The 15,192-nt window shown below is 37.1% G+C and overlaps 1 protein-coding gene across 2 annotated transcripts in view; it reads left to right on the plus strand.

Annotated features, from left to right (window-relative positions):
* The window catches only part of Trim33 (tripartite motif containing 33), a 151,447-nt gene extending 137,527 nt beyond the window's left edge, over positions 1–13,920 (plus strand). Inside the window, exons 17-20 of one of the 2 annotated variants that reach the window (XM_012950936.2) lie at positions 424–498; positions 6,979–7,131; positions 8,751–8,801; positions 8,881–13,920. In XM_012950936.2, coding sequence (XP_012806390.2) covers positions 424–498; positions 6,979–7,131; positions 8,751–8,801; positions 8,881–9,093 — 492 coding nt within the window. In that variant the 3' untranslated portion in view covers positions 9,094–13,920. The remainder of the gene's footprint in view (positions 1–423; positions 499–6,978; positions 7,132–8,750; positions 8,802–8,880) is intronic. The other variant, XM_045138090.1, reaches the window with a different exon arrangement.
* Positions 13,921–15,192: the final 1,272 nt, after the last annotated feature.

Below are 15,192 nucleotides of genomic sequence, written 5' to 3' on the forward strand. Positions count from 1 at the left end.
TATTAAAGGTTGTATATATTATATATATTGTTTTATGTATATATATGTTAAAGTAGAGCAGAACATAGTCTCAAAATTAAATGGGAAGCAAGGTGGTTTGTTTATTTATATTTGAAAGAGAAAAAGAGATAGAATGAGAATGGGCTTGCCAGGGCCTTTAGCCACTGCAAACAAACTCCAGATGCATGTGCCATCTTGTGCATCTGGTTTTATGTATTAGACTTAACCTCTTAAGTTGTCTTTCCAGCCCAGCAAGATGGCTTTCATTGAGTATATGTATTTTGTTAGATAGCTGTTCTATGGAAGGCTGCTGTTAAGTTTGTTGTTTTGTTGTTGTTTTCTGAAGTGATATTCTTATTTTCAAAAATACCTTATTAGAGAAAAAAACGTACTTTATATGTCTTTTTTCTTTTTGGGGACTAGAAATGTGAACGTCTTCTGCTTTACCTCTATTGCCATGAATTAAGTATTGAATTCCAGGAGCCTGTCCCTGCTTCGGTAAGTTGCATACTGTATTATTACTACCTCCTGGTAAAGAGGTCTGTCTCATATAATACATGAGTAGGGACTCTGGCCTTAGGCAGGACTTGTGTTAAAACTCAGGCTTCGGGCTGGAGGGATGGCTTAGCAGTTAAGGCATTTGTCTAGAAAGCCAAAGGACCCAAGTTCGATTCACCAGGACTCACTTTAGCCAGATGCACAAAGGGGTGCATGCGTCTGGAGTTTATTTGCTGTGGCTGGAGGCCCAGGCGTGCCCATTCTCTTCCCTCCTTCTCTGTCAAATAAATAAATACAATTTAAATTAAAACAAACAAACTCAGGCTTCATAAGCTTATCAACCACTCCCAAGTCAACATTTTCTTATACTCCTTCCTCCTTTTCTTACAATTTCATACATGTATGTAATGTGTTTTGATCATACTCACCCCACATTAACCTCTCTAATCCTCTTCCACTCTTGCTAAATTCTTCCCAACTAATCCCCTTCCTATTTTCATGTTTGTTTGTTTTGGAAGGGGGCCACTGAGTTCAGTTAAGGTTCTTGCTTTAGCATAGGTGAGCATATCAGTGGTGTAGCACTGAAGAAATGGTTCCGCATTTCCCAGCAAACATGAGCTCCCAGTAGCTATTCTGGGAGGAGTGGTTACAGTGAGCCTCCACCATCCACGATGGGCTCAGGCTCATGTAGGAGACTATAGCTGATAGGAATTTGTAGGTGTAATGGCCATGTCATGTCTAGATGACAGCACTCCCCCTATCTTCTGTCTCTTACATTCTTTCCACCTTCTCTTCCACAGTATTTCCCAACCTGTGGAGGGGATAATATAGATTCCCTTTGAGGGCTAAGCACACAGTAGTCATTTATTCTTAACACTTCTGCCAGTTTTGCAGCTCTGTATTAGCCTTCGTCTACTGTAAAAAGAAGCTTCTGTGATTGAGCTGATAGGAGCATTAATCTATGGGTATAAATAAATATAAGCACTTCAAAAGTAGCTTGATAACTTGTCCACTTATCATAATAACAGTATAGGTTCCTCAACTAGGGTCTATGACCTCATCCAGGGACTTTTGACCAGGTTGACACTTCCAGGCATGAATTTCATCCTATGGAATGAACCTCAGATACAATCAAAAAGTAGTTGTTTACTCCCAGTCAACTTAACTTTTCTATGTTCTATAGCCAAAGCATAGGGTGTCTTCAACAATAGGGATTTGCCATCTAGTTTTGGTGGGTACTCAAGATCAAAGGCAGTAGCCTATGTTGTTTTAGGATGCTCTGTAGCCTCCTTGACAAGCATCTTATTTTACCTCTGACAATGGTTGGTTGGTTGTTTGGTTTTGATTTTTCGAGGTAAGGTCTCACTCTAGCCCAGGCTGACCTGGAATTCACTATGTCTCTCAGGGTGGCCTCGAACTCACAGCAGTCCTCCTACGCCTCCTGAGTGCTGGGATTAATTAAAGGTGTGTGCCACCATGCCCGGCTGACATTAGGATTGATAACTTGTGCTTCTGGGAACAGCTTTATCTACCCACATAGGTTTTCTTCATTTAAACATTTTATTCAAATTATCTTATAGAGTAATAGGTTTCATTATGGCTTTTTCATTCATCCTTAGTTTTGAATAACCCTTTCCCCAACCTTCTTCTTTCCCCATCTCTATTTAAACCTTTCCCTCCTACTATTCCCCTTTACTTAATATTAGATGTGTTCTTTTCCCTGCAACCTCCCCCATCCCCACCACCTTTTCGGGTTCCTGACCTGTATGAACACTCACTCCAACTTGAAACACACAAATCTTAAAAATCCAAAGTTAGGATCTTTACATGAGAGAGAGCATGTGCCACTTGTCATTCAGAGAATGGGTTACCTTACTTAGTATACTACTTTCCAGTTCCATCTATTTTCCTGAAAAGTTCATTTTTCTTTACAGCAGGATAAAACTTCCATTTGTGCTTGTACCACAGTTTCATTATCCACCAGTTGGTGAACATCTAGGCTGGTTCTATATCTAGCTATTGTGAATAGAGCAGCAGTGATCATGATGGGCAAGTATCTCTGGTGGGTTGTAGAATCCTTTGTGTACATGCCCAGGAGAGTTACAGCATGCTCATATCAGAGTTCTTTTTGAGCATTTCGAGGAACATCTACACTGATTTGTACAATTTATACTCCCTCCAACAGTGAGTCAGCATTCCCATTTCCCTATATCCTTACCAGTATTTGTTGTCATTTGTTTCCTTGATGACAGCCATTCTGATTGGTTGAGTTGGAATATTAAAGTATTTTTAAAAATATATTTTAATTTACTTATGAGGAAAGAGATAGATGGACCATGGCCTCTTGCCACTGTAAACTAACTCTAGACACATGTGCTACTTTGTGCATCTGGCTTTATGTGGATACTGGAACCTGGGCAAGCAGGCTTTGTAAGCAAATGCTGAGCCATCTTTCTAGTCTTTTTTTTTTTATTAATAATTACTTTTATTCTTTTTTAAAAATTTTTATTAGCATTTTCCATGATGATAAAAAATATCCCATGTTAATTCCCTCCCTCCCCCACACACTTTCTCCTTTGAAATTCCATTCTCCATCATATTACCTCCCCATCACAATCATTGTACTTACATATATACAATATCAATCTATTAAGTATCCTCCTCCTTTCCTTTCTCTTCTCTTTATGTCTCCTTTTTAACTTAATGGCCTCTGCTACTAAGTATTTTCATTCTCACGCAGAAGCCCAGTATCTTTATAGTCTTTTAAAGTAGTTTTGATTTGCATCTCCCTAATGAGTAAGAATATTCAGCACTTTTCCTTTTGTGTGTGTGTGTGTGTGTGTGTGTCAATGTCTATGAGTGCAGGTACGTGTGTGCCATGGCACATGTGTGAAGGTCAGAAGAGAACTTGACAGGTGTCAGTCCTTGCCTTCCACCTCATTTGATGCAGAGTAAACCTTCACTACTGTTTCTGCCAGACTAGCTGCCCTCCAAGTTCTGATGGACTCTCATGTCTTCACCTCCCTTCTTGCCTATAGGCATGGTTGGGATTATAGATGCCCACCACAGCATCCCGTTTCCAGGTGTGGGGTTTTGAGCTTGGGTACTCATAACTTGCATGGCAAGCACTTTATCCAGTGAGCCATCTCCATTTAAATATTTTGTTTGTTTGTTTGTTCATTTGAGAGAGAGTAAGAATTGGAGAGGAAGGAAGGGAAGAACACAGAGAGGGAGGGAGTGTATGAGCATGCCAGAGCCTCCTGCCACTGCAAACAAATTCCAGATGCATGTGCCACTTTGTGCATCTAGCTTTACATGGGTAATGAGGAATTGAACATAGGTCATCAGGCTTTGCAAGCAAGCACTTTTACTTGCTAAGCCATCTCTCCAAGCCCTCCATTTAAAACCCATTTGGAGCTGGTTTAATGGTTTAGTGGTTGAGGCGTTTGCCTGCAAAGGCTAAGGATCCCAGTTCAATTCCCCAGGACCCATGTAAGCCAGATGCACAAGTGGGCACATGCATCTGGAGTTCATTTGCAGTGGCTGGAGGCCCTGATGTGCCCATTCTCTTTCTCTCTATTTTCCAATCTCTCTCTCTCCTCTCTCTCTCAAATAAATAAATATTTTTAAAAAAATAGAAAATATTACCCATTTGTATTTCTTCTTTTGAGAATTCTGTTTAGTTCCATAGCCCAGTTTTTGCTTGAGTTGTTTGTTTTCTTGATGTTTAGATTTTGAGTTCTTTTTATATTCTGGGTATCATCATCAGTCAAATCTGCTTAGATTTTCTCCCATTCTGTTGCTTACCACTTCACTTGATTGACAGCTGTCCTATACAACACAAAAGCTTTTTAGTTTTATGAGATCCTCTTTGTCAATTGTTGGTCTTAATTTCCTGCATGACTGGGATTTAGAAAGTGTATACCTATGCCTGTATCTTTTTAAAATATTTGTTTATTAATTTACAATTTTTTATGTGTGTGTGAGAGAGAATTGGCACGCTAGAGCTTCCAGCCACTGCAGTTGAACTCCAGACCGTGAGCCACATTGTGCACATGTGCAACTTTACACGCTTGTGTCACTTTGTGCATCTGGCTTATGTGGGACATGGAGAGTCGAACATGAGTCCTTAGACTTTGCAGGCAAGCACCTTAACTGCTAAGCCATCGCCAGTTCTTCTTTATTTATATTGAGAGAGAAAAGCAAACAGAGAATAAGCACACCAGAGCCTCTAGCCACTGCAAACAAACTCCAGATGCATATGCCACCTTGTACATCTGCCTTTATGTTGGTCCTGGGGTATTGAACCTGGGTTCTTTGGCTTTTCTCTAGCAAGTGACTTAACCACTCTAGCCCCCGTGCCTTATAGCTTGTAGTGTATTCTCCCCACATTTTCCTTTAGCGGTTTCAGAATCTTGGGGCTTACACTGAGTTCTTTGATCCATTTGCCATTAATTTTACTTCTGGTTGAGAGATAAGGATCTAGTTTCATTCTTTTGCATCTGGATATCAGTTTTCTTAAAAAAAATGTATATATATATGTATATGATAACTAGTGTAAAATGTTTATCACAGTACCTAATAATATAGTGAAGTAGCTATGATTTAATCAGATTGCTTCATGTGTGTGGGTATGTATACGTTTTGTTGGAAATTGAAGTTTGGGTTTCATTCATGGTAGGCTCTATCATTGAACTGCATCTTTAGTTATTATTTATTTGAGAGAGAGAGAGAAATAATGGTTGCACCAGGGCTGCCAGCCCTTGCAAGCAAACTCCAGATACTTGTGCCCCCGTGTGCATGTGCGACATTGTGCGCTTGCATCACTGCATCTGGCTTACGGAGACCTGGAGATTTGAACAAGAGTTCTTAGACTTTGCCGGCAAGTGCCTTAACTGCTAAACCATCTCTCTAGCCCTTTATCTTTAGTTTTTGGTTTTGTTTTGTTTTGTTTTTCAAGGTAGGGTCTCACTCTAGCCCAGGACTGGAATTAACTCTATAGTCTCAGAGTGGCCTTGAACTCAACAGCAGTCCTCCTACCTCTGTCTTCCAAGTTCTGGGATTAAAGGTGTGTGCCACCATGCCTGGCTTGTTTTTAGGGTTTTTTTTCCCCCTTATAAGTTGTATTTTATTATATTTGAGAGAGAAAAGCACAGAGAGAGGGAGAGAATATGGGCATACCAAGGCCATTGTAAACAAACTCCAGGTGCATGTGCCACCTTGTACATCTGACTTACATGGGTCCTAGGGAATAGAACCTGAGTCCTTTGGCTTCACAGGCAAGTGCCTTAACCACTATGCCATCTCTCCAGCCCTTATCTTTAGTTTTTAATGAGAAACTTTAAAAAAGTATTAGACCAAAATGAATGTGAGATTCATTTATTAAAGTTGTAATGTCAGGAGTGCATGCCTGTGACTCCAATAATTGGACAGATGAGGTAGGAGAATCACAGTTTTGAGGCCAGCTTAGATTACACAGTAAGTTCCAGGTCAGCCTAGGCTACATAGCAAGACTGTCTGAAAAAGTGAAGGTAGTGGGGAGATGACTAGGTAATGTGCTTGCCATGCAATCATGAGGACTTGAGGTCCGATCCCCTGTGCTTGTGGAAAATGCCAGGTGCTGGGAGGAGGAGACAGAGAATCCCTGAATCTTACTGGTTTGCCATTATAAGCTTTCTTTGGAATGTTGCATGTTAGTGTTTCTTATTTATTCTACAAGATATTTTCTTTTAAGGAATAAAGGCTACAGTTTAGTAAGGAATAAATTGCTATAGTTAAACAAAGGCCAGAGGTTCTCATAAGTAAGATAAAAGTATGCTAATACATTTCATTAACCACTTCATACTAAATATAAGCTTGTGGCAGAATAGTAAATGGTAGATGACTTGCTAAGAAAATAATTTCAAAGCACATAGGGTCTAGATGCCTATAATCCCAATACTCAGGAGGCTGTGCAAATCAATTTCAAGGCTAATCTGGGCTGCATTGCAGACCTGACTTAAAAATAGCAACAACTTGAGAAGCAAAGGTAGGAGGAAAGTCGTGAGTTTGAGGCCACCCTGAGACTGCACAGTGAAATCCAGGTCAGCCTGGGCTACAGTGAGACCCTACCTCAAAAAAAAAAAAAAAAATTCATAGCATTAATGTATTTTATAGTTTTTATTCCTTTCAAAAATATTAAAACCTCTTAGAAATCAGAAAATACCAAGTGAGCCAAAATAGGACCTTATGTCTTGGTAGGTAACCCTTGCTGATTGCTTTCTTCCATATGTGCTTATTAATCAAAGTAACTTAGGGAATTCCAGTTACCACAGAGACCAGCACATATCTTGCAGTAAGATTTGATTTTCATGGCATGATTGGGACAGAAGACTTGAGTAAGTTCACTATACCCCAACTGTGAATAATATGCTATATATTTTCAGATTAAACAGCTTGACATTTTGGAGAATTCTTAACCTGCCCTTATTTATTTTTTAGATACCAAACTATTATAAAATTATAAAGAAACCAATGGATTTATCCACCGTGAAAAAGAAGCTTCAGAAAAAACATTCCCAACATTACCAAATCCCAGATGATTTTGTGGCTGATGTCCGTTTGATCTTCAAGAACTGTGAAAGGTTTAATGAAGTATGTTAGCTTCCAACCTATAGACTATTAGTTTATTAGTTTTTGTTTGCCTGGTTTATTATAATTTTGTTTCACCTGCTGGGAGAATTATCTAACTTTATTCTATTTTTTTTTTACTTCATTCTTTCAAAAATAATTTGATTTTATTCTTAGCTCCAGAGAAGAAAGTTTGCTATACATAATTTGGAGTATAAACTTAAGTATCATACATTGAGTATTACTGAATATTCTTTCCTACTTCAGTTATGGGCTGTATTGAGTATGGAAATCAGTCTCCAGTTAAATAATCAGATAGAATGTCACTACAGTCAGCTCGTATTTGGAGTGCTTATGGGAAATGAATCTATACCCATGTTTTTAAATTGTGTTATTGAACACATAAGTATGAATCCTTAAAACCATAAACTTATCTTTGATAGCTCATCTTGAGTAATAGCCTAAAATATATAATGCTGAGCTTTCTGACTTTAGCAGTGTGACTTACATTAACGTTGTTCATATATTTTTTTGAGGACAAAGATGAAATTTCTATACCTCAAGGAAAAAAAATGTGATAGATACCTCTGTCAAGGACATTATTTATTTTCTCAATCTTTGGGTAAAATCAAATCTTAACTATTGTGGAAGATTTTCACTTACAGGAGAAGAAAATGAAATTGGATGAAAATGAAAATACATGTCTACTGATATTTTGTATAGGGACACCCATGTGACATTTTTTTAAATTAAAAATAAAATCCTAGGCAGGCATGGTGGCACACATCTTTTAATCCTAGCACTTGGGAGGCAGAGGTAGGAAGATCACTTTTCAAGGCCAACCTGAGCCTACATAGTGAATTTTGGGTCAGCCTGCGCTAGAGTGAGACCCTATCTCAAGGGAAAAAAAAAAAATCCTGAGGCCAGGTATAGTGGTGAACACCTTTAGTCTCAGCACTTGGGAGGCAGAGGTAGGAGGATTACCATGAGTTCAAGGCCAGCCTGAGAATTCCAGGTCAGCCTGGGCTAAAGTGAAACCCTACCTCCAAAAACAAAATAAAACAACAACAAAAAATCCTTATAAGGTGAAAAGTCTAGTCACCTTTAGAGCAGTATTTCCACAGAATAAATTAGTAAAATTTCATTAATTCAGATCATAAAAAATACAGAATCCCATGTTTTCTTACTTTTCAGTGCAGTTTAATGACTTTCATGTGCCATAGCTGACAAGAAGGCCCATTCTACTTGCCTTATTAATAACCAATGTATGATTAGCATCAACATAGATTCTGATTGTTTTGTGGAATGTGAAAGGATGACCATTTTTAAAAGTGGTATATCTTTTGCCAGTTTCACAAATATTTTCCTTTTGAATAGATTGATGTATTCAGACCATTTCTTACTAAGATTGGCCTCAGTAATTTTTAATGAGACCATTAACAAGGTTTCACAGTAGCTTTATTAACAGCTTTGTAAAGAAAGGGGTTTTGTGCTCTGTAGACTTTTAGAAAGCACTTGATCTGGTTATAGCAAGTTGTTCTCCCTAGTATGGCTGACTTTCGTCACCAATCCTATACAGTCTCTTTAACTTTAGAAAGGTTTATAATTTCCCTTTTTTTTTTTGACTCTGGTATCCTTTTTAGATGATGAAAGTTGTTCAAGTTTATGCAGACACACAAGAGATTAATTTGAAGGTAAGCTTTTCAGACCATGCAAACTTGGTGAAGGAATATGCATTATCAGTAGGTAAATATTCCTATCTTTTGCTTGCAGGCTGATTCAGAAGTAGCTCAGGCAGGGAAAGCAGTTGCATTGTACTTTGAAGATAAACTCACAGAGATCTACTCAGACAGGACCTTCGCACCTTTGCCAGAGTTTGAACAGGAAGAGGATGATGGTGAGGTAACAGAGGACTCTGATGAAGACTTTGTACAACCCCGCCGAAAACGTCTAAAGTCAGATGAGAGACCTGTGCATATAAAGTAAAATGACGTGGACACAAATCTATTGTTTTAAAAAAGGAAGAAAGAACAGAAGAAAAAAAAAGCCTCTCTTTTATTTAAATGTCACCAGAATATCCTGCCTACAGTGGGTCCTCCTTAAAGAAACAGATAGATTTTATACAGTATTAGATTATAATAATGGACACAAAAACATTCTTATCAAGAAGGGGGGAAGAACTTAAAGAACAGAATCAAAAGTGAAGTGATTTGAGGATTTGTTGTGAATGAAGATGGCTCTCTGATCAGAAATGGCAAACTTAGATGATCATGGGTGTTAATTAACACAGGATACTGAGTATTCAAGCTGGTATACAAAGGCTTGTGTTACTTAGTGTGCCCAGGTACTAAAACAACTTTTAAGCCTCCCCTTCACATGCTGGGTTTTTAGTGAAAAGTCAGAGTAGCTCAGATTCTCCTTGACTGTCAGTATAGAAATGCATCAAATCATGCTACTGTATATTCTCTCATTTTGATTCTATTGGGCCTTAGTTTTTCAATTGATGCAAAGAACTCAACATTAGTTTTATTGTCTGGTCCTTCATAGGGTCAGGAACATGACCATTGATCATTGAATCAACTTCACTGGTGTACTGAAGTGACTATGCGAACTTTCCAGTAGTGGATCATACAAATTTATAGTAGCCATTTCCAGAAAGCCTTTCTAAATGATCTCACTTCCCAATCATTTTATTTTAGTTACTCCCTTGAAAGGCAGAGCATTTATTCAAAATTATCTAACTTTCTGTACATGTAAACTTGAGAAGGTGACAACTGGCTCTTACCCAGTCTTCCTTCCTATCAGTTTCCAGTAGACCACTATTGGCAAACACTGTCTGTCAGCTACCAAATGTGTACAATTTTCTGTATTTCACTTTGTCTTATTTGTAAATAGTAAACTAAGACTTCTGGCAGATCAGCAACATTTGCTGAGCCTGTTTTTTAAGCTAATGTGTATTCTTACTAATGTTCCTATCAAGAATGGATTTGTAATATATGCTGTCTATTTCTAATGTTCACATTCATATTTTGAGGTTCTATCTTATTTTAATAGAGAACAGACTTCTCAAAAATCTTCAGAAGCAGCTTATTATTGAAATATCAAAATATTGAAATAAACCCGGTGGGGTTAGATTACTCATCTGTCCACCAAGTGGGACATGTGCATGGACTGGGGGCTTTAAGTGACTTAGAAGAGACCTATAAGTAAATCCTGAAAATGAGCCAATACCCACTTGAATGACTTTCGGAGTAAACCCACCTTTCCTACCTGATGACAGTACCTGACGCAGATAAACCAAGTTGGCTCCAGTTCGTTTTCCTTCTCTTCATGTGATGCTCAGATACATATGTGTTCTAGACTGTGTACAGGCTTCTCTTTTGTTGGATTACAAATTTTAGTCCTACTTTTGTATGGACACATTAGAATATAAAGTGACCAAATTAGAAAGACTTTGCCGTTAGATGTTTTTCAGACATCAGCAGATTTATGGCAGATCATTTGCCTTTTAAAAATTCACCTTAAGCAGTTCATACTATAGACTCCTCAGAAAATTATCTGACGTAATTGTCTAAGAAGTAAATATTTTTAGTGCATATTAAATCAAATAAAGTGCTCTAAAGAAATTACTATACAGATTCCTTTGGGTTGTTGTTCTTTTTTATCATGGGTTGGGGTAAGCACGGAAGTGACTCAGGCCTTCTGGTGCCATGTGTAGACAGTGTGGATTTATTTATACTGCTTTATACCCAGCCTCGGGTTAGCTGCTCTTTTTCTTTTGTTATGTCAATCTTTCAAAAATATTCCAGGCTGATTATCATTTCACTCAAGTTTCAAGAACAGTTTTTGTGAGGAGGAGAAAAATCATGCAAAAAATGTTTTAATCTTTACCTATTTCCCTCTTTTCAACAATATCTACAATTTAATTTGTAAGTAGACATATCTAAATCTAAGGGCGCATTTTGGGGATGTTAGGAGTAAGAATATGAATTTATTCTGTCATACCTTTGAGTTCTAATATTTGTATTTACAGATAGGAATCCATTTCCGAAATTATGAGGTCCAGGTGTGATCCCAGCACTCAGGAGGCAGAAGTAGGAGGATCAATGAGAGGTCGAGGCCAGCTGGGACTATGGAGTGAGTTCCAGGTCAGCATGAGCTAGAGTGAGACCTTACCTCAAAAACAAACAAACAAATATTACTAGGTAGTTAAGTCATAAATAAGCTCTGCAAAGTGGGGGCAGAAACAAAATTTTAAATAACTATGTATTAATATTTGGAGTTCTAAGAGATACTATGTTCCTTTAAAGCTATTGTCATGTTAGATGGGGGCTTTGTTTCTTTTAATGTAAGATAGTCAATCTAAAAGCTACCTTATTTAATAGATTCTATTTCTGTTAGCAAATGATAGTCCTACTGCTGAGATGTTATTACTAAAGTAATAGCGCTCAACAGACTACCATTAAATTTTAGTCACTTTAAGTTTTATTAAATCTTTTGTTTGCACACTGATCATTGTTTTTAAGCTATTTTGTTTAAACTTTAACATAAATATGGTTTAAAAGTATAAAAGTTTAAGTTGATACTCAGTTATCTTATTTTTTTGTTTATATTTTAAAAAATGGAGTATCTATTAATTCCTAACTGTAGTTTTGATACTCTCATATTTGAGTTTTTAGTATATATTTTGAATTTTTTGTTTCAGCAGCATTATAGAAATGAAGAAAAACCTACGTAAAAATGACTTTAAAAACTTTGAAAATTCTTGATGTACTTCATTTTTTTCCCATCAGAAAAATAAGAACTGAGTTCCCCAATCCATTCTGATAACTAATGATTTGTTTTTTAGCACTTAGCTCAAATTATTGACCAAGTGAATGAATTGCTTAACAGTGTATATAGTATGTGAAAGTTTCAGAACATGAATGATTATGGGCCATGCTCTGTACAAAAACATTAAACCATTACAGTAGAAAAATGAGAAAGCATTAGCCCTACTATTAAAATTACTTTTTTTAGAATCAATAAGTTGGTTTGTTCCCACTTGTTTCTTATACAAGGGAGTTTTAGATCATTTAAACAGTTTTCATTCTTTATTTTAATAGGTTGTGAGATTTTTGGTTAATCCAAAGAAATAATGCTTTGAAGTGTGCAAATTCTAGATTTATTAATGACCTCAGCAGGTATCCTGCCATGTAATTACTAATAAGCTGACAAATTCAGGTCTTCCAACTATGCCCTTGGATTGAGGCTGGCCATGTTTACTAAGCAGTTTATTTTCTCCACAGTGGGAGTAGATAGATAATGTAGGTCCCCTCTTCGTTAGTTGTGGTCCCATGCCCACCTAAAACCACACATAGCACACGATGTGCAACCACTTGACTTCTTACTGAAGCCAGCACTGCTGCACTGCTCATATGCATACTTAGCATTGGATCCCTGAGTGGTTTTATAAACCTGCCCATCCCACCCCAGCTCCCTTAATTAAATATTCTTAATTCCCATCACACATTCTTAGTTTATCTTCGTCATTAATTATCTGCTGAAGGTAATTGAAGATTTTCAAGGTGTATTACAGTTGGACCATGACCTGGAAGTTAACTTTTTTCTCCTAATCATTTCTTCCTTGATAAAGCAATAACGCTGCTTAAGTCTGTTGCCTAATAGCATGTCATAATCCTCTCCTGGATGGTGATTTTATAGGAAAGTTTGTATGCATATCACCCAGTCTATCTTTTAAAAAATTAAGAAATTTAAATGTATGCTGGAAGTAATGACAATATATTGTGGCATTTTATTTTAAAAAAAAATTGGGGAAAGTTGCTTATTTTTTTAAAAGTAGCTGTTTGAGTAAAAAAAAAATTGAAGGTACTTTTTTAAGGAAAAAATTTATATGCCACAGTTTACATAGACATTTCAGATTTCAACATGTACTCTTGGATATAATGGCTTCTTTTACTTGGCCAAATGCATGTTTTACTTGGTCAGAATGCATTTCTTCCATCTTAGTTTCTTATGTTTCCTTACATGGTCCTTTATATATTTTTATTGTATCTTAGAAGCAAAATTATATTCAAAAATAAGTTAAGTTGGGCACATTTGTCATATCAAACTACAGAATGTATAAAGTTAAGTTTAGCCCTTTTCTAACAAGCGATATTTAAGAACTGAAAATGCTAAATGATGTTAAATTCACCAAATTTATATGTGGGAAGGCACCAAAATAATTTTGTAAGTAACTGCAATATTCCCAATTGATTGTGGCCTAAATTTCATTCTTAAGAATGAAATGCATGTCTGCTCCTGGTCTGAAAAAAGTAGGTAGGCATTTACTATGTTTTAAACCAGTGGAACATGTATATGAAAAGATTTGTGCAATTGGAAAGCCTGTTAATTTTTCTGCATAGACATACCCACACACAAAAGGGTTAAATTCACAGCCTTACTAGCTCCTTGCTTCCAGTATTTCAACTGGTCTCCTCCCCTCATTATTAGTACTATTTTTGCACATAAACTACCCTTCAATATGATTCTTAAAGAAAAAAGTGCTGTTTCTGTGGTATTGTATTCTCTAAATGATCATATTTAAGTTTTTTAAACAAGGTTGCAGTTTCTAATTGTTTGGTTCTTGTGTTTTGCTGGTGTGTAATAAAAGCAAGTTTTTTTTTTTCTTCTTTTCATGGTTATTTAATGCAGTAGTCACTTGTAAATAATTCTTGTTACAATGCTCTGGAATGTGTTGTAGAAGTTGTATTAGATTAGTTTGAAGCCTTGTTTGAAAACCACATTGTTTTGGTTATTTCTATTAAATTAGAAAAATTGAAAAAGTTTTCAAATGAATTTCTTTTTTTCTTCTGTGAGTGGAGACTTACTAATTGCAGTTCATGAAGGTTTATGGTATATGCCAGACAGTGGAAATATGGTAGTTAGATAAAAATGTAGTCTCACTGGGTATGGTGGTGCACGCCTTTAATCCCAGCACTTGGGAGGCAGAGGTAGGAGGATCACCCTGAGTTTGAGACCACCCTGAGACTACATAGAGAATTCCAGGTCAGCCTGGGTTAGAGTGAGGCCCTACCTTGAAAAACCAAAAAGGAAAAAAAAAATATAGTCTCTTCCTTTTACTTGTAACATTTAGACTGATAGGATAATGAATGTTATGATATGGTTAAGCACAAAATATAATTGGGACACCCAGAAAACACCCTAACCCAGACTTCAGTAAGAAAAATAATCCCTTTCATTCATAAAAGATAGGCCCAGTGAGCCAAGCAAAGAAAGGATGAGAAAGAATGTAATTCCCACATAATAACTGAAAGGGAACATGCCTGTATTCCAAGGATGGAGTGTCTAGTTCAGCCGAACAGTAGAAGCCGAAGTGATGAAATGCTGAACCGAAAAACAGTCTTTACCCGTTATGGGAAAGGGTTAGACTTAACTGAGGCAACAGGGAATTCAGAAAGAATTTTAAGTAGGATAAAGAATTGAGGGTGGGACCAAAAAAATTAAATAAAAATTAAAAAGCTGGGTGTGGTAGTGCACGCCTTTAGTCTCAGCACCTGGGAGGCAGAGGTAAGAAGATCACCGTGAGTTCAAGACCACCCTGAGACTACATAGAGAATTCCAGGTCAGCCTGAATTAAAACGAGACCCTACCTCAAAAAACCAAAACAATAAATAAAACAAAAAGAATTGAGGGTGGTGTAATCAGAATTGCCTTCCTTTTTTTTTGGGGGGGGGGGGTTCTTGAGGTAGTCCCAGGGTGGACTCAAAACTCATAGTGGTCCTACCTCTGCCTCCCAAGTGCTGGGATTAAAGGTGTGCACCACCATGCCTGGCTACAGAGAGAATGGATGCTCCAGTCACTGTAGACAGATTCTGTATACATGTGTCACTTTGTGCATCTGGCTTTATATGGGTACTGGGGAATGGAACTTGAGTTGCTTTTGCAGTCAAGTGCCTTAACTACTAAGCCATCTCTCCAGCCCAGATTTACCCTTTAAAAAATTAATATATTTATTTACTTATTTGAGATAGGGGGAGAGAGAGAAAGAAAGGAAGAAGCAGGTAGTGAGAATGGGAGCAC

The sequence above is a fragment of the Jaculus jaculus genome, chromosome 19, assembly GCF_020740685.1.
Source record: "Jaculus jaculus isolate mJacJac1 chromosome 19, mJacJac1.mat.Y.cur, whole genome shotgun sequence".
Lineage (NCBI taxonomy): Eukaryota > Metazoa > Chordata > Mammalia > Rodentia > Dipodidae > Jaculus > Jaculus jaculus.